This window comes from Wyeomyia smithii, chromosome 2 (assembly GCF_029784165.1).
Source record: "Wyeomyia smithii strain HCP4-BCI-WySm-NY-G18 chromosome 2, ASM2978416v1, whole genome shotgun sequence".
NCBI lineage: Eukaryota > Metazoa > Arthropoda > Insecta > Diptera > Culicidae > Wyeomyia > Wyeomyia smithii.
The window spans coordinates 197,070,404-197,091,330 of NC_073695.1; the positions used below are offsets into that span (position 1 = coordinate 197,070,404).

At 38.2% G+C, this 20,927-nt stretch overlaps 1 protein-coding gene across 2 annotated transcripts in view; it reads right to left on the bottom strand.

Moving 5' to 3' along the window:
* The window catches only part of LOC129723013 (sialin-like), a 51,470-nt gene extending 32,793 nt beyond the window's left edge, over positions 1-18,677 (bottom strand). The window contains exons 1-2 of one of the 2 annotated variants that reach the window (XM_055676933.1): positions 18,348-18,677; positions 17,007-17,348 (exon numbers count right to left, since the gene is read on the bottom strand). In XM_055676933.1, coding sequence (XP_055532908.1) covers positions 17,007-17,046 — 40 coding nt within the window. In that variant the 5' untranslated portion in view covers positions 17,047-17,348; positions 18,348-18,677. The other variant, XM_055676934.1, reaches the window with a different exon arrangement.
* Between the last annotated feature and the right edge of the window lie 2,250 nt (positions 18,678-20,927).

Consider the following 20,927-nt stretch of genomic DNA (forward strand, 5'->3'; position numbering starts at 1 on the left):
GTGCAAGGTAAGCAACCAAGTGGATTAGCAATGCTGCAATTTTTTCGCGATTTTTTGGTTATAATACATCTAAATGTATATTTTAAATTAACATATTTGGACAACTTATAATAAATATTACCGTGATATTGACCGCTAAAGTGATAACGACTATATCTATACTGAAATATACGGAACAGTGTCCTCGAGCAGGGGTAATCAAACTGCGCTTCCTCTGCGCGATGCGTGTCACGTAATAGATGTCGAATACGACGAGAAATATTTATAATCAGGCCGCAATCAACACCAGCAGTAGCAAAAGTCAGTCATTTCCGCAAGCGTTGTCGTCTATCTGCTTTGGTTGCCGGCGGCTTACGGAAACGATCTTTTGTGCACAGCCAGCAACTTGGGTGCTTTTATGGCCGATAATGTACATTCGATGCCTAAGTACAAGCACTGCCTGAAGCAGAGGCGACGATGATCGACGTTGTTTGCCGGTATTTTCCGAAATGCAGGTATGTTGATTTCGAAGACGGTTGCGGAGGGAAGAAATCCCCGCAGCAAAATGTTTCTGATCCAATTGTTGGTGACAAATAAACAATTTTGGGGTCGTGATAATGTACTGCAACTAAACAAGTATAACAACCTTTTCAAAATATGAGAATTTGTAGCGTACTGATTATTCAATAAATTCACCACCGGTTTTGCGATGGATATTAGGTTCCTATTCAGATTAGCGCTTCTACTTGGTAGATATACGAATTAAAATAGCTTTCGACCGAAGCTTGTTCTGGCTAAACAAATACTCAAATCTTCTTCTCGGAATTCTTAATTAATGTAATAAATTAAATACGTGATACTTTGGGCGGGTGAAAGCTTTTTTAATAATATTAGCATCGTTTTGGCGAGTGATGGAAAAATAACAACTACACGCAAAATTTTATTTTCTTACTTTAAAAGCAATAACGAAAAATTCTCCCTTTCATAGCAAATTTGTTACCTAAAAATTAGTTACGATATCACGAATATCTAATGTTGGCCGTTAGCAACACGCAAAAGTTTGCCTTTCCACTTTCAAGGCAACATTGAAAAGTTCTCCTTCTTGTAACAAATTTGTTATCTAAAAGCAATAGGGTTAATCTCCACTTAAGTAAAAACACATGCTGTCGTGTACAATAAAATCCCAGCCTTTCTCATTCAAACTTTTATTTTTAAAAATAGATTTACATGAACGCTTCAATCCAATATATGTATATTCACTCTTAAAGTTCTAAAATATTGATGTTGTAATCTATACATATAAAAATGCAGTCCGGTCTGTTTGTCTGATCCATATAATCGAAAACTACAGAACCGATCGACGTGAAAATTTGTATGTAGGGGTTTTTGGTGCCAATAAAGGTTCCTAAGATAGTTTGAGACCCCTCCCTCTTCTGGAAGAAAGGGGTCTCACACAAATGAAACATAAATTTCTGCACATCTCGAGAACTATTCAACTAAATGGAACCAAATTTGGCAGGTAAATATTTTTAGTGGTAAAAAATATGTCCATAATGTTTTGACACCCATCCTTTTTTTGGAAGGGAGGGGTGCCATACAAATGAAACACAAATTTATGCACATCTCGAGAACTAACCGAGTAAGTGAAACCGAATTGAGCATGTGAATGTTTTTTGGGGTAACAAATATGTCCATAATTGTTCTCTTCTATAAGGCAGGGGTCCCATACAACGCGCGAACTAATCAATTAAATGGAACCATATTTGGCAGGTGAATGTTTTCAGCGGTAACAAATATGTTCCATAATCGACCTCAGGCAACATTTTGGATTGTAAGATGGCAACTTCCGGTTTCTGGAAAACATCCAAAAATGGCCGTTTTCCACCGAATGTAATAATAATAGAATCTAGGATGATACACAGGAGCTAAAATCGACCACAGATACCATTTTGAATTCTAAGATGGCGACTTCCGTTTTCTGAAAAACAGCTGGAAATGACTAAATACCACCCAATATGAGTATTTCTTCAACCAGAATGACGCCTCAAGGCCAGAAATTGTATCCAAATGCCATTTTGAAATCCAAAATGGCGACTTCCGGTTTCTGGGAAACAGCGGAAAGTGAGCAAATACCACCCAACATGGGTATCTCCGGAATCGTAATGATGCACTGGAGCCACAAATCGACTTCAGACAACATTTTGAATTGTAACATGGCAATTTCCGGTTTCTGGAAAACAGCCTGAAATGGACGATTCCCATTAAATATGAGTATCTACGGAACCAGAATATTGCAAGAAGCTTAAAATTGACCTCAGACACCATTACGAATTGTAGGATGGCCACTTCTGGTTTCTGGAAAACAGCCAAAAACGGCCGATTTCCGTCTAGCAGGAGTATCTCCGGATCTAGAATGATACACAGCAGCTGAAATCGACCACAGACCCTATTTAAAATTCTAGGTTGACGACTTACGATTCCTGGGAAACAGCCGAAATGATCGATTAACACCCAATATGAGTATTTTTGGTGTCAGATTGATGCCTGAAAAACAGCTGAAAATGACCGAATACCACCCAATATGAATATATTCAGAATTAAGGCGATGTACAGAACCCAAAAGTCGAGGATTTGTTATTTGACTTTGATCATATCCTATGGCCGATTCGTCGTGCATTTGCAGATTTTAAACACATCGCAAGGCATCAAAAAATTTGGAACGTTCAAATAGTATGATACCACATTAAAATTATGTTGAGGCCACATATATCGATCAAAGCAGGTATAGTTTTAAATAGTCTTTAAATTTCTTTTCTTTCCATAACTTTTGAGCCACAAATCAAATTGTTATGAAGTTTGTTATTTGTAGGTTTGAGAGATGACTCGTTCGTATGACACTAGTTATGTTCAAATAAGTCATGTAATCTTTGAGATAATAGACTTTCGTTGCTTTATTAACAATTTAATACATAACGGTTGCTTAAGTTCGATTATAATCAAATGAAATGGGAACGTATAGGGCAGCCAAACTTTGAAACCACGTGTTGAATCATAGTTCATCAGTTAACCCTTAACTAGCCCGCTCATCTGATAATAATATTGATCAAATCGGTTGTGTAGTTACTGAGATAATGAAGTTTCGTGATTTTCATATTTCGGTACATTACAGACGAAGTTACATTTCGATTACAGTAAAATTCAATTGGGTGTTTTGAGGCAGCTAGAATCATTAATTGACACTAATTTTGTTAAAATCGGGTCAACCATCTCTGAGAAAAGTGAGTGAGTTCAAGTAGTCATCGGAATACGTTCCTATGAAAAGCTGGATTTCACATTTTTAAACATAACAAGCAAAGTAATAGTCCGACTGCAAAACAAATCAATAGGGTCTTATGGGGCAGCTAGACCTTCCATTTGAAACTGATTTTATGAAAATCGGTTCAGCCATCTCTGAGAAACATGAGTGAGATTAAACAGTCTTCAGAACACGTTTCTTTTCATAACTTTTGAACCACAAGTTCAATCTTCATAAAATTCAAAAGTTAAGGTAGCCCGTTTATTTGAAATTAATTTTGTTTAAATCGGTTGTGTAGTTTTCGAGATAATGATGTTTCATGGTTTTTACATTTTGGTACATAACCTCCAAACTAAAAATCCGATTACAATAAAATTGAATAGGGTCTTATGGGACAACAAGACCTTTCATTTGCAATTAATTTCATGAAAATCGGACTAGCCATCTCTGAGAAAAGTGCGTGAGAATAAAAATCTGCACATACACACACACACACACACACACACACACACACACACACACACACACACACACACACACATTTTTCGAGTTATTTCTAATTTAAGCTCTGAAAATTATAATTATTTAGGAAGATACACGTTTTTCTTAATTTGTCCGTGGTTCTCCAGCAAAACCCATACGTTCCAAGAGCTTTTTGATTCAAAATGACTTTCTGCATCTTTTAAAATCATCAGAATACAAATATTTTGAAAAATGTTTAAATTAGAATTTTTATAAAAAAATTAATCTACCATAAAAAAATTATTTTTCATTTCTCCACCCTGGACCTTTTTTTTAAAGTTGCGTATTACCGTCAAGTTTCTTAAAAAACAAATCAACTCTCTTTTTTTAAATTGAAATTTATTGTTTATTTTTAATTTTTTTTTGGTCAAAAATATTTTAGACCCCGCTTTGTACAGTGTATATTTTTTATGACGAATTTTTAATTCCCTAAAACTCATTCTCAGACAGTTTTTCTATACAACCAACGGTTTCTGGGCTACAATGCTTCGAATAAAACCTATGCCAAAAGGCATACGCCCTTTCAGAATGTAACTCATGGGTGTAAAAAATTCTCCATCTGTGAAAAATGCTCAGTTTGCTAAGCCAAATACGTGTGCAAAGTTTCATTCAAATCAAAAATGGTCGATATTCGATCATAGGTCATTTGGCGCGATCTTGCTCATCTGTAGTTTCTTCCATCTCCAATTTATCCAGAATACGTGTATAAATTTGTTCGTTGTACGCATGCGAAGTAGAGAAAAATACGACGATAGCTGTCAGGTTTATTTTTTCACAACACAGTGAATGTTCACGAACAAAATTTGAACCAAGTGAAACCAATTTGTATACACTGGGGTCGCTTTTTACGCCCAAAAAAATTATATCTTTCCCGTTTGTTTTGGATGCACTAAAATGATTTTGAAGCGCTAAAAAGTGCCATTGGGGTGTCACCACAATAGTGACAGCGGCACTATTATTTTCACGAATTGCCATTTGCTGATATGATTATAGTTTTGTTATCTCTTCGTTTTAATAGTTGAACTGGCCGAAGAAATATATCAACTACTTCACAATAAAATGGTTTTGGGGCGCTAAGAGCAAGCCCACCAGTGGCTAAATTGAAGTTTCTAAAGCTAGTTTGGCAACTCCCACCATAACGCGGCAACCGCACCGGGCGTTGCTATGTTGGTTTGAGAAATAACAATCGTCACCTCGGGTAGTAGCGAGTTATTAAATTTGGCAACGCGATAGCAACGAGCCGAATCGTTGCTATTTGATGCTTGTTAAACACGTCGTAGGACGCAAGTGTCGGCGTGAACCACTACTCAATTTTATTTCCGATTGAGCTGAAATTTTGCACAGGGTGTTTTTTCGGGCAGGTAAACATTTTGTATAGGTTTATTATTGAGATGACCATTTTGGTTGGCATTTTGGTCTGCAACCTACACGATGCGGAAAGCTCAAATCCTCACAAGATTCGCCAATATTATTAAATAAACCTGGAAGGGTTAAGCAAATCTGCTCGGGAGTATTACCAACTATTTTCCCGTTTCGTTCGGTCGTTGTATAAAAAACCATTTTTCTCCTTTACCGCTGTTTCAATCTTCAAACCTAAGATGCGTTCGAAAGCGGCGTTAGAAATGGTCATCGGTATAGACCGTTGTTAAAACGCTGGATGGCACCTTCCTCCGTATGGCGGTCAATATTTGGCTATTTACTAGGCTGAGAGTCGCCCCGAATCTTTCCAAAAACCATTTTCTTAATCGTGTATAAGGAAATTTGTTTTGCGAAATCACTTTCTTCATCACTAGAATCAATCAAATAATCGAAAACAACTTACGCGTTCTATATTTAAGTTTTTTTTTGGCGGCAAATTTTCAAATATTAATAGCAAACTGTGGGAACCGAGACAGCATGAAATACAGAATACGACTAATGACAGTTCTCCAACTTTCAGTAGAATAGTCATTTAAGCCAACGTTGCGGGACGTGCCCAGTTTTACGGAATTACTTTAAATAAACATATAGGGATGAAAAAATTTATGTACGCACAAGTAAAAAAACCTGCAAAAGAATTAGTTATCGATAACTTGGGAGAACGGAAACAAAGTTAAAACAAAGTTACGTGAAATGGAGGGAACATTTTATGAAGTAGAAAGAGCGTAGATCATTCCGGAAACGATTGACTGACGGATAAGTTGATTATTACTAGATCCGCAAAAAATATGCGAAATACATCACAAACAAACATTTTGCCAACGCTGGCTAGTGACGGTCTTCAGAAATCGGCAACTGCCGGTGTGAAAAAGAAATAGTGGAATTGGTAATCCCCATTAGCAACGACCGGTGCGAAAATCGGTTGCTATCCAAAATAGCAACGGCCAGCGTTGTGAAAATAGCAACTCAAATGGCAACTCCCCGGTGCGCTTGCTCTAAGAAGTGCCATTGATGTGTTACAATAGTTACAATTTGCGTATAACATGGCATGATTCCGGTTTTCTTGTTATCACGACAATTCGAACACTTTGGCACCTATTAGGTATTCTATAAAAGCCCGCATCAGCAGAGACACAATTTGCTTTGGGCTGCAGACGATGAATTTGAGCTATTTTCACCTGTATTTTGATTTTACAATATTTTACAATGCAAGCGTTTCACTAGAGCATTTCTTCTCAGATCTTTCCTTTTTTTTGTTTTTTATAGTCGCGTACTCGCAAGCGAAGCTTCTCCTTCCATATTTAATGCAGTAGGGGTCGAATTTGATTTCCAAGGTATGCAGGTTCGGGAGTTCGTGTACCTCCTTCGTCCTTGTCCAAAGGGGGTAGGTTTAAAATCTTTTTTAAAATTTCAGTTTTGCACACGCTGGAACCTTAGCCTGTGTTTTCTGGAACAGCCCTTCCACACTGAAACTGCGTACTCTAACGCAGAGTAGATGATCTATTTGTAGAAAGGGGACGCACATTTGTTAAAATTTGTAAATGCAATTTGATTAAGTTGTCGACGTGTGATCGAAACCCGAGATGACTATTCAGGGTGAGTTTAAGATAACTAACAACGTTGATCCTGCAATCGTCAGCAGGAACAGGGGCGATCAAGCATGTGGGAACAGAATGAGTCTCAGCCGCATTGATCAAAACTTTCCAGCTGATAAAATACGCATTCAGAGCATCTTCGATGCTAAGTTGAAACAAACACATAAATTTATCCAAACAAAAACATTTAATTTCAATTTCATTTGAAAACATATCACTTTTTGGAAATTCACTGGTCAAGTGAAACTTGTTCGCCTTTGAGTTTAACCGCTCGCCGCAGACGATTGAGGAACGCATCGCATAAGGCCCGCAGGTCTAAGTCTCTCCTAAATGGCTAACAATACTATAAAAATAATACAAAATAACCTTCACCATGCAAAGGTCTCTTCATATATTCTTAGCAAAGTATTTGTAAAAAGCAAACTGGATGTTGCCCTTCTCCAGGAGCCATGGGCATATAATAGTAGGATCTTTGGATTGCCTACGAAACATTGTAAGTTAGTCTACGACAGCAGTCAGCTCTCTCCAAGAGCTGCAATTCTGGTAAACATCAATATGAATTTTGTTCCCATTACAGAATTCATTGATAGAGACATTGTTGCAATAATGCTAGAAGTACCTACCACGAAGTGGATCTGGCTTCAGCGTACTTTCCAGGGGATGTAGATGATATCCCTCCGTTGAAGGTTGCAGCCTTTATCTCGTACTGTAAAAGCCATAACAGAAATTTTCTTATTGGGTGCGATGCAAACGCCCATCATACAATTTGGAGTAGTTCTGATGTGAACAAAAGAGGTGAGTCACTTTTAGAATTTATTACACAACACGATATTGATATTTGCAACCGGGGAGATTCTCCAACTTTCATGAACTCAATAAGGGAAGAGGTTCTCGATCTCACATTGTGCAGTTCTGCAATTTCTTAAAATATTAAAAATTGGCATGTTTCAGAAGAAATTTCTCTATCTGATCACAACCATATTTTATTTGAGTACGCAGCAAATGGTTTACTTAATGAAACCTACAGGAATCCTCGTAAAACGAATTGGGAGTCTTACAGCTCGGCCCTTGAGGGTGAGAGTGATATAATTCCGATCTCTATAAATTGTCATCATGAGCTTGAAATTGCATCTGAAAACATAATAGGTAAAATCAAACAGGCCTACCATTCTAATTGTCCGGAAAAAAGCCTTCCATTAATAGAGACGTTTCTTGGTGGAACAAACGATTGGAACACCTTCGAAAGAAAACTAGGAAACTGTTCAATCGGGCTAAAGCAACATCAAATTGGGTTGAATATAAAAAGGCCCTAACTGAGTATAATAAAGAGATAAGAAGATCCAAACGAAAAGACTGGAGGTTCAATTGCGAACAAATTGAGAGCGTACCAGTCATCAGTAGACTTCAGAAAGTTCTCTCCAAAACTCACTCTAATGGCCTCGGATCCCTCAAGAAAAGTGATGGATCTTTTACTTCAGGGACAGAGGAAACGTTGAATATGATGATGCAAGTTCACTTTCCTGGTTCTATTCCTATTTCTAATACAACAACAAATACTTCAATGCTGGGTCTCACTTCAAGTATCGAAAATGTTGAAACTAGTCAAAATGGCACACTTAGTGGACCAAAATTATCCAAAAATGAGGCTGAAAGTCTAGGCAACAAGATCTTCACAGCCCCTAGAGTAGAATGGGCTATTGACTCTTTTGCTCCATTCAAGTCTCCAGGAGTTGACGGAATCTATCCAATACTTCTTCAGAAATGCAAAGGTAGATTAGTACCTGCTTTAACAAAAATATATAAAGCAAGTTTTTCGCTAGGTTATATTCCTACAGCTTGGCGGCAAACCAGAGTTGTTTTTATTCCTAAGACAAACAAAAAAGACAAGTCGTCACCAAAATCCTTCAGACCAATAAGTTTGGCCTCTATTTTTCTCAAAATAATGGAAAAACTTATTGACGAATACATCAAGGATGCAATACTTTGCAGAAACCCGTTGAGTAAAATGCAATTTGCGTATCAAAGTGGAAAATCAACAGTGGATGCTCTTCACTCAGTTGTAACAAAAATTGAGAAAACCTACAAGGCTAAAGAAATGATGTTGGCAGCATTTCTCGACATAGAAAGAGCTTTCGACAATGCAAGCTATAAGTCCATGAAAAAAGCAATGAAAGCTCACAGGTTTGAGAACTGTCTAATTGAGTGGATTGTTGAAATGCTTACAAAACGAGAAATACTTGCGCATCTTGGAGATTCGTCGCTTAAAGTAATAGCTGTTAAAGGCTGTCCGCAAGGAGGAGTTCTTTCTCCACTACTATGGTCTTTAGTAGTAAATGATCGCTTAAAAAACTTAGAGTCACTGGGGTTTGAAGTGATCGGTTTTGCGGATGACGTGGTTATTATAGTCCGTGGTAAATACGATGACATTATCTCAGAACGAATGCAATCAGCTTTAAACTTTACTTCCTCGTGGTGTAGAAGAGAAGGATTAAATATAAATCCATCTAAGACTACACTAGTACCGTTTACAAAAAGAAGGAAAACTAATCTCAACATTCTTTACCTAAATAGTGTTCTGCTGACATTCTCCATGGAAGTTAAATATCTTGGAGTAATCCTGGATAGTAAGCTTCTCTGGAACGCACACGTTAAACAAGTCTTAAACAAAGCTACCTGTGCTTTTTGGGCTTGCAAAAAGACTTTTGGGAAAAAATGGGGGCTTAAGCCTAAAATGATACAGTGGATCTACTCGGCTATAGTAAAACCCAGAATAACATATGCAGCTTTGATATGGTGGCCAAAAACCAAAGAAAAAACGACTCAACTCAAGTTTGAAAAACTTCAAAGGCTTGCCACTACAGCTATTACAGGGGCAATGGGTACCACTCCGTCTAAAGCCGTTGATGCTCTTCTCAACCTTCTGCCCTTATCTCAGACTATTCGACTAGATGCGCTCAAAAGTGCAATTAGGTTATGTCGTACATATGCTCTCTTTGAAGGAGACCTAAATGGTCACCTACGAATTTTGAAGGAGTTTTATATAAATCCTCTAATACTAAAAAATGAAGATCTGATGGAAAAAAAGTATGATTTCAACCATCTATTTATAGTTCTAGATCCAAGTCGTAGTGAATGGGAATGTGGAGGGCCCAGCACCCGAGATGGCTCAATAATATTCTACACTGATGGCTCAAAAATGGGAAATCGGGTAGGGGCTGGCATATCAGGCCCTGGAGTAAGTCTTTCAGTGGCGATGGGAACATGGCCCACGGTGTTCCAAGCTGAAATCTATGCCGTTTTGGAATGTACCTGAATCTGCTTGAAAAGAAAATATCGAAATGCTAACATATGCATTTTTTCCGATAGTCAAGCAGCCTTGAGTGCTTTGAAATCTGTTACTTGCACTTCCAAACTAGTTTGGGAATGTGTTAAAATGCTTCAACAACTAGCTACGCGCAACAAGGTAAACCTCTACTGGGTTCCTGGACACTGTGGTATCGAAGGTAATGAAAAAGCAGATGAGCTAGCAAGAGCTGGATCAGCAATGACACTTATTGGTCCTGAACCATTCTGTGGGGTTTCCTTTAGTGCCCTGAGAATGGAGCTATCAGAGTGGGAAAAAGGTCAGGTGCTGCTGAACTGGGAAAGCACTAAAATAGCTCGTCATGCGAAACGATACATCAAGCCTAACGCTTCGACTGCACTGAAACTGTTAAACCTTTCAAAGAAGGATCTGAGTACTTATACTGGGCTGATCACTGGTCACTGTCCGAGTAACTATCATCTAAAGCTAATAGGAAGGCTTGAAAATGACAATTGTCGCTTCTGTTACATAGAGAGTGAAAGTGCTCATCATTTGTTGTGCGAATGCCCAGCAATATTCAACAAACGGCGCAAATTTCTTAATAAGGGACTTCTAGAACCTTGGGAAATATGGGCTAGTTCTCCGAACAATGTTCTGAATTTTATTCGCAGTATAATACCTCATTGGGATAATGCCTTCAATGACAATGGCGACTACTCAGACACATAGTAGTTGACTATACAGGTAAAGGCCTATAGTAAAAGAGGACACACCACAAAAGATCTAAACACTGGTCGCAGTGGTACAATGTCCCCAACAAGGAAAAAAAAGGCCCACAGGTGCTCTTGTGGTATTTTATTTCAGGCTACTGTCTAATATCGCTTCAGGACTTCAACACCTTCATGTTTTCCAGAGAAGACTTCAGCCTCTAACATACCCCAGACGACAAAGTCCATAAAGTTCCGGTCCGGTGAACTCAATGGTCTTTTCGAGCTTGAAATGAACACTGGAAAATTTTCCGCAATAAGAGTTTCGTTTTCTCCGCTTTGCAAGCCAGCGCCGAATCCTGTTGGAAAATACAATCCCTGGTACCAAGATGACGACGTGCCCACGGTTCGACGACGTTCTGTAGAACTAGTTTCTGGTATGTATTTTGATTGATCTTCACTTCTTAAGGGACAAAAACAAGCGGAGTCCGGCCTTCATGGATGAGCTATACAATATGCTGAAGAGTTTCTCGTCGGTAAACACGATAATCGCCAAGGCATCCGTCCGCGGCCCTTTTGATTAGCCCCACCCATTCTTGTTTTTGCCTCACTGAATGATCTTGAATTTCCTGAACCTTATATAGACCGTCTCAGAAAGTCAGGGCACATAATTAGTTCGTTAAAAATTGACTATCTTTTATTTATATCAACTCATCCTCCTACATATGGTTTCTTAACATTGTTTATCAAAGACTTTTGATGACTTTTTCATTTATAAGTAAGTTCTCGAATTTTTCTTCTAACGTTCTTCATGAGGTTTTTCATGGACTGATTAGCAACTGTTTTAGATGCTCTTGTCCAATCTCGTTTGAATTTTTCCACGGTGGATGCCGCTGGCTGAATATGTTGGCGAAGATACCTCTTATCTTGAGCCTATAATCATTCAATGGGACGAATTTCAGGACAAATTGGGGGATTCATGTTTTTCGGAACAATTGTTACGTTTTCGAATTGTTAGATCAGGCCAGAATATTAAAGGAGTGTCATGTTGGCGAATCGGTGGCATCAAATATGTTTTCAAGCATTCAAGCCAATTTCCTACCACACCATATCATTGCACAGTGGTACAGAACCACAATTTAGGCGGACATGGGGTTTTCGACCCGATTTGGTGATTTTACAGCCATACTTTCTATGGAGAAGTTGCTTCTTATTTATAGGTCTATATATAAACTGGAATGAAAATTAGGGTGGTCCTTAAACCTTCAAAATAGAACAACTAAAATTCTTGTTTGTGAAAAAAATGTTAAACTATCTTTGGCAAAGTTGTAGATTACTTGATTTTAAGCAATTTTGTAGAAGACTACTTTTTTGTAGCTCTTGAATTGACTGAGTTAGAGCAATTCTGATTAGGGCGGCTCTGAAAAAACAGTTTTTTTGCTCTATTATTTTTATTTCAAATTTCTCAGTAAAGTTGCGTTGGGACAACTTTTAGAACTTTAAAAGACGCAATTTTTGGTTGCTAATCTTCAAGGATATCTTTTACAGGTGAAGAGTTATTAATGTTTTAATTTTTGAAATACGTTCTTTTCAAAAGTTGATATCTCTGCATGGGGCAAATGAAAACAATATCTTCTGGTTTCATTTGAAAGAGCAATTCGTGTACTTTATCATATGATAAAATTGGAGATATACTTTTTCTTGAAATTTAATAAAACTAGTTTGAATCTGCTAACTTTTGTCAAAAAAGATTTAAAAAAACAGGTATAGTTCATTTATTTGGTGAAACTACTGTACATATTTTTCGGTAAAGTTGTAAATAAGCTTAGTCAAGATAACTTCGCACATAAAAACTCCTATATCTCTCAAATTGACTGACAGAGTGTACTTTTGAACATTCACAAAACAAAGCTGACCTTTTTTCAATAATTGATTGAATCGATTCGAGTGCATAACTCTGTACAACATATACAGCCGAAATTCGTTGGTTGGAACACAACTGCCACCCAACTAGCGAATCGTGTTCGTTAGTTGGATAAACTGACAACTCGAGAAATTTTTCAAAGGGGAGCGCCGATTGTTTGTTTTCTTCCTGCTTCGGGAAATTTCCTAATTTCATTGCGGTAAAACTATGTCAAAGAAAATCAACTTTGCTCATCTGTCTTGCTGCTGTAGTAAATATTTTATGTATTTGGTCAATACTTTTTCATACAAAAAATCCAACGAGAAGCAAAATGATAAAGCGCAAGCACGTCACTTTGCTTCATGCCTGAAATATGAAAGATCGCTACGCTGGATATTTCCGGTGCAGGAGTTGAAGAAATAAAAACAAACAACCGAACAGTATACTTTTAAATTACACACAAAATGTTGTCAATTTATAACATGGACTTTTCAAATTACGCGACTGATTATGCCAGAGGTGATCTGCATAAAGTGTCCAGTTAATAGCGCTGAGGAACAAACTTATTAGTGCTGAATGGATTAAGCGTAATAGTCAAACATGTTTACAAATTTTTCGCAACAATAAATAATGTAATTTTATTTTAGTAATATTTTTTCACTTTTCGGACCCCTGAAATGCATTTGATTGACGTTGAATTCTGACATTAGAGTGCTTTTTAGTTGGGTGACAGCCCAACTAGCGAACACCCAACTAACGAACGTCCAACTAACGAACATCCAACGAGCGAATCATCACTGTGTAAACATATATTTTGCTCTATACTCGCATCCAATTTCTCAGATACAAAAGACAAGTATTTGTCGCAGTGGCACTTCAGCATAGTTCTCTCTGTTTAGTTTTTAAAACTTCCCTTCTGTCGCCTCCTCCGCCCCACCATACTACGTCAGTGATCAGTGTTTTTAGTTTTTAAAACTGTAACTTTTGAAGTGAATATATGATGGCAAGTTCAACACGCATCTAGTGTATAGAGTAAAACATAAGTTTATATATAAAAAATCGTGGATCCACCAGGTAAAATTACACTCTATCAGTCAATTTAAGAGATATAGGTGTTTTTAAATGCGAAGTTATCTTAAATAAGCTTATCTATAACTTTACCGAAAAATATGTACCAAATAAATAAACTATAACTGAAAAAAATTTACTTTTTCGACAAAAGTTAGCAGATTCAAACCAGTTTTATTAAATTTCAAGAAAAAGTATAACTCCAATTTTATCATATGATAAAGTACACGAATTGCTCTTTCAAATTAAACCAGAAGATATTGTTTTCATTTGCCCCATGCATAGATATCAACTTTTGAAAACGAACGTATTTCAAAAATTTAAACAATAATAACTCTTCACCCGTAAAAGATATCTTCAAAGTTTAGCAACCAAAAGTTGCGTCTTTTGGTCAATTCAAGAGCTACAAACAAAGAGTCTTCTACAAATTTGCTTAAGATCAAGTAATCTACAACTTTGCCAAAGATAGTTGACCATTTCTTTGACGTACAGGAATTTTAGTTGTTCTATTTTGCAGGTTTAAGGACCACCCTAATTTTTATTTCATTGTGTTTGTAGACCTATTTATAAGAAGCAACTTCTCCATAGAAAGTATGGCTGTAAAATCACAAAATTGCATCGAAAACCCCATGTCTGCCTAAATTGTCGTTCTGTACCACTGTGCATTGCCTCTAAATTTTCCAGCGAGAACTGGAGTATCCGCCTTGTCAACATCAACACTTTAACGAATCGTGTAATATTGCGTTCCCGGCAATGTTTTATAGTCCAGCTTCGAATACGTTTCGTAGTCCGTCTTAATGCAGTACTTGTTCTTGGCGAAAATTGGATCGTACGGCTTTCGCGTTTGGGCTTCACGCAGGCCGCCTGCATAGGGTTTCTTTTAGGCAGGTTCTGTTCCTTGTACGTCTTCAGCTCCAGTAACTTTCCAGTAGTAACTTTCAACTAGAAAGTTGGACTACGAGATGTTTAGCCTTCTGATCACATCGTGAACTGAGGCACCTGTTGCCTTAGAGAAAGCTTGTTCGATTCCGTTGTCCAATTTGGAGTTCATCACTCCTTTTTTTCGTCCACTTCGTGGCAGGTTCGCATGGTAGTTATCCTTCCCGAACTTTCGGATCGCAATACGTACCACTTTCACATCAGCGTTCTCCAGTTTCGCGTTCTTGAATGATAACCCTGGAATAGTGCACCATCTGTGCACGTTCGAATAGGTCGAATCGATGGGAAATCTTTCCCATCATGGAACTTCGCTGTGAGGTGTTGTCGGTTCGACGTTTAAGTGTAAATGTAAACATTGAGATGGAGCAGACAGAGAAGTGTGCCCTTTCTTCTGGAACAGTCTATAGGGCTTGGTTTGAAAAATCATCTCTCAGGATTCAACAGAGGCTCCGATCAGATTTGTTGAGATCCATAACCAATTTGGTGGCACTACATCAAGGATTTTACTCGATAATCTTTAGTATGTCAGGTGTCACCTCAGTAGCTTTTTTATACTTCCGGTCTTCAGGTATCATTTGATTTTACTGTACTGTATACAAAATTTCTTCACACATGGAGATCGGACAGCACACTATCTCATCGTTTTGTTTTTTCGCTCGGAACAAGGCGATCACAGTACAATGTTTCTATTCTAGATCCATTATTCCGGATAACACACGATTACAAAAGTAACACATACATTCACTGACAGTTAAGACACAATGTCAACAAAGCGACGAGGGGTCGTCCAATCCAATGCATTCGTGTGCAACGTAATAGTGAGTGTTGAAGTAGTGTAGCAGTTCTATTGGCCCTGACACAAGTAAAAGAGATTTTTAAGGCTGTTCGCACCTACGCGAATTTTCATATGAAACTGTCAGTTTTTGTGTGAAAACAAAAGCAAAAATATTTCCCTCCTTCACTTTCGCAAGTAAAAACCAAACCAATGTCAAAAGAGTCGTCAGAGCCAGTTGCCAGACTCCAATGCAGCTTGTACACTAGGTCATCGTGCAATACATTATCAAAGGTCTTTTCAATGTCCCAGAGTGCCACTGCTATCGTTTCGGAACCCGAACTGTTTTTCAAGAAGAAAACCTTTCTCTTTGATAAATAAACGGCTCTGGACTGTCTCTTCAAACAGTTTGAAGAGGGCAGAGAATAAACTAATGGGATGGTAGCTTTTAAGAATAGAAGGATATTAAGTTCTGCGGCATAAGTCCTGGAAAACTGAGGGAAAGTAGCTAAACTCCCAGCATCGATTGTAAACACGTGCTACAAAAGCAAGCCGTGGTTCAAGTGGTTGAGCATGAGGTGAATGTGTTATAAAAATCGGGTTGCATGACAACGGTAACTCTGCCCTGTTGAAAAAATGAAAACGCTGGGGCAGTAATTCGAGTCTTCACACAATTTGGGACGTCACCCAGCCAGCTCGAAAGGCTGGCGATGTGACGTCCCAAATTGTGTGAATACTCGAATGACTGCCCCAGCGTGTTCGTTTTTCCACTAGGGCTGATGACAAGACAAGTGGGGGAATGGGTTTATGCCTTTTTTAATACTTTGGCTAGAGACCAGAGAGGTTTTGAATTTGGAGTGATCGAGCTGAGCCTTTTGCTAAACTCGTACTCCAGCAGGTCTTCAATTTGCTCCTGAGTAACTTTGATACGTCGGAATGTTTTTCGTGTGCCTGACAGAAGCACTACCGACTACCGAGAAATAATTATACCTAGCTGTTCCAGCGAAGATAGCATCAGCGCAATTCGCATGACTATTCATTTTATCTACTTTCCTCGACAAGCGACAAACCCTGTACCGAACAGCTTATCGATGTTCGTCAGTCGTCACAAACAACCACCCACTAGAATTATAGTTAGGACTTCTGTGTCATTAGCTTTGAAAGGTGCATCTGATTTTGTGTGAGCTTTTGTCGTAAGTTGTTGTCGTATTTTTATGTGATTAGTACGCGTTACGTTTTTTATACTAAGCAAGCTATAGCTAATTGAATCAGAGTTTGTTTCGTTGAGATAAGTGCAGATTTAAGCATTGATTAGTGCGATAGGAAGATTCACATCAGCAGCAAATCGGAACCCGTGGGAATTTTGCATGTTTGATACTGTGTTAGCTATGTGATAATGATTGCGATTCAATTGTAATTCACGCAAGTTTGTTTCGTGGGCAACGATCAACGATTCAATGAGATCACGTCAATTTAAAAGTAGGTTTGCAGTATTTTGCTTACCGGCTGTTTTGATGAAGTGTACTAAAGGATTCAACACCATTGTGACGCGGTTTCTGTTCTTCTTACTTACTTAAAACAATTTATAATACTCAGGTAAGTCACTGACCCTCGAATGGATTTTATAAAAAAACGTGAACGGCGTTTTCCGTTTTATCACTATCTAGCCAGCACAAGGACGGTATCGTTTTTCTTCACTTGTAACTCAACAGCGGAACAAAGCACCAGCAGAACTTTTAAAATTCATATTGCACCTTTCCCGTTTCATGTTTCCGGGTAATGGCTACAGCTACAATGGTTCTCAGTGCTTGCTGGTACTGAGAATTCACCACTGATTCAGCCGATCTGAAAAAAATGGAATCAGAAAGGGATTTATTTAGTATTTATTTATCACTGTTGACCGCATTGGTCAAATGGTAATTTTCATTGGTCGATGGATGTTAATTGGTAACACGTTTGATCGACGCGGTCAGTGCGGTGTCGATCGATCATAGATTGCGACTGGGTGCTAATAGAAATGATGCATAAAGGGACGTGCTAAAAATTGGACTCTTCGGAAATATTTGCAGGACGTGTCACAAATATGAAGGGGGAAAACCTTTTGGGCTGGTTTTGTCGCAAATTGAAAGTATAACCTAATTCGGGTAGGCCACGTTACAAGGCTTTGTAATTAGTAAAATGAAAAAAGATTTGAATAGAATTATTTGTTCCAGTAGACACCCGTCGAATTGGACTCTGTAAACTTAAGGTTACGCAGCTCCTCAAACAAAACTAAATTGATGGGTTCGATAACATTTTCAAGGAAACTTGTCCGACAAACGCTCTTGATTGTCAAAATAAAAAAAAATCCAAAGTGGTGTTGTTCGCCAGGAATATTTACAGAAGAAAAGTTTTTTTTTTAACCTTAAAAATAGAACATGCTAATTTTCGTTTGAGTATGAGGAGCAGTTCGTAACTATTGACTGTAAAATGTACTTACATACGTAGGTTTCTAATAAGAAGTAGTGTTGTATAAATATGTTTTCTCACTTGTTGATGAAAACACAAATATTTCGCAGAGCTGACAAATGCGTTGATTTAACAGTAATGTAATTTCTTTGGTTCTAATTAAAAGTATTTAGACTCAATATTTAACATAGTTATAGTTAATTCTTTGTAGTCCAAGGGTTGTTCGTATTTATTTATTATCACCAGCACCATCATCCTTCAAACGCTCACAACTTGATACACAATTTTCAATCTAAATTACACTGTGCTTTAAGGATTGACTTGTCGACGAACATCTTGTATCTTACCACCAAAACTTTAAAATAATTATAACTAACTTATACAATTTTCGCATACCTTTAAGATCCACAATGAACGCAATAATATTTCGAAATAAAAGTAACAAATAAAAACGATTGGATATTTCCTCTACCAATTATCGCACGCTTACGGCACTCGATCACGCGAGTAAAAATTGCGAAAAGTCGCACTTTGCCACTCTGGAAACCACTTGTATAAATATCCGAAATTGTTATTTTTCACAAGGCTGCCAAACCAAAACAAACAATTACGAAAAATAACCGAAGTATACTGAAGTAACTGTTCCGTGCTCCGATTGTAACGACGAGGAGACTTTTTGCGAATGCGTCTTCTGGCTGTGTGATCACACTAAACGACTGACCGGCCGTTGCGAACTGATATGAACTGCGACTGCATGTGCCAATTTTATAATAAAACCATGTGCGCAAAGTCGCTGACGGGGCGTCGCGACGATGCAAAGCGTCGACCAGTAGTTGACACCGCAGCTGAGCGGAAAAACTTCCCCACTGGAAAGGGAGGGCGTCATAATCTGGCTGCGAAAGCTCCGCTGCAATTGTTGTAGTGTTAGTGCGAAAAAAAGTACTAATTAACGTCCAACTGTTATAAAATTAAACTTGTTGCTAGTGTGACAAGTTTCTAAGTCACCTTAGTGCATAACATAACACAACATAAGTTCAGGTTCAATCGCGTGTGCGAAATTTTTCATCAATCGTCATCGGCTGGAGAGGAAGAAATGCGCTCATGAGAGACCCGGAATATTGGTACATTTCGTTACTTGTAAATGTCCCAAGAAATAGTGGTGGAAATTCTGTTCTCTTTCGAGCTTGCTGCGGCTAAGTGTTTCGTTATTGAGCATATCTCTAATGGTTCGATGATTTTTTCTTCTCTAAGCTTCGCTGTGTGGAGTTGGTTGCATAAGAAAAATAAAGCGACGAGCCCCCAAGAGCTTTAAATTTGATGACGACATTTATAATTGCCACTGTTTGAGTGCGAGGTCGTTTACATTTGTTATATAAAAACTTTTTACCGGGGACTTGAAGGAATTAAATTGATGTAAGCAATTCATATTTATACGACGCAATTTTTGAATATGAGCCTACATAAATTGGATAGGGAAAAGTAGTATTTACTCAAAACAAGTGGGATTCAAAACAAACTGATTTCGTACCAAAAGTTGAGCGAAAATAGAATACTTATCAAGCAAATACTTTAATGTAGTCTATAGCTGACGGACGACAACTGGCTTCTTACTCTTTTTCATCTACCTCCTCGATGATCCCTGTTGTATTTTTAAGGCAATAGATGCCATTAACACGGAAACTACTTGTATGATTTTACCGCTTTTTATTAACATTATTCACAATATTAGCGGAGAATCTGCGCCGGCTTAGTTTTTAATATTTTTTAAACGATCTATAATTGTGGTTCGCATTGACCTATCTAAATCGTACGCATAAGAAAAATGTTCCAGTAGATATATTTTAAATTTAATTCAGAACGAATTCAAAAGTGGGAATAAGGTCATACTACACAATTTACTACCGATATTGAGCGATATTACTTCCGGTATTGAGCGTGCTTTTGGAAAAACCGTATCCACTCCTTGCGCACTTTTGAATCTTATGGAAATCGTGGTGTTCCCAATAAGATCTCTTACTACGCCCGTATTTGTACGCTTTGTACTTTAGTTTGGATGTTCACTTGAATATTCTAGGTAAAAATAAACATAAATAAATAAATAAATCGGAACAACAAAAACATGTTGTTCAGCAACACTGCCAAAATTAAAACCGTGGGCCTGATGATAAATTTTACCGCACCCGGGGTTTTCAATTTCAACCAATCAGCTAGTGGTTCCAAACATCCAAAGGCTATCAGCGGAAGCAGTTACTGCAGAGTATACTCGGAAAGTTGAAGTGGCCATGAACGAGCCGTGGAAGAACATCCACGAGTCAGTCAGTAAAACTGTGCGAGAGGTGACAGGCCTGGCAGTGGAAACCACGTGTATAAGTGGTCTAGTGGCAGCAAATCGTGTGACGCGTCAGATGCTGAGAAAAACCGGGAAGCTAGGACTACCAAAAAGAGACCTCACGGCCGTGAAAACGTAAACACTAGAGATGGTCGGGTATGGGAAATTCGTTACCCGTACCCGACCCGTACCCAACTCTTCGAAAATTTTCAAACCCGTACCCGACCCGAACCCGAAGTCTGGTTTGTTTAAAATACCCGTACCCGACCCGAACCCGAAAAATATCTATTCCAACTACCCGTACCCGACCCGTACCCGATAGAAAAAAACGCCGAAATTGCCGGTACCCGACCCGTACCCGACCCGTCCTGGATTTTTTTTCAAATTTTTTGTTTCAAAATGCCTGAGTACCTCGCACATTTTATGCACTGATTGTCATATGTGGTTTCTCGAGATGATGGCCGGAGTTAGGCTAGAACCGAGTGTGCGTGTGAACGAATGATAATGAACCCAGAGTTTCAGGCGGGTGGTCCACTATAAGGAATCAGTCCACTATGAAAAGTACATGTTTGGTAAAGTTCAAAATAAACGACGAGTTTTATAAACACATCAAAGGGTCAAACAAATTCAAAAAGGTCAAAATTAAT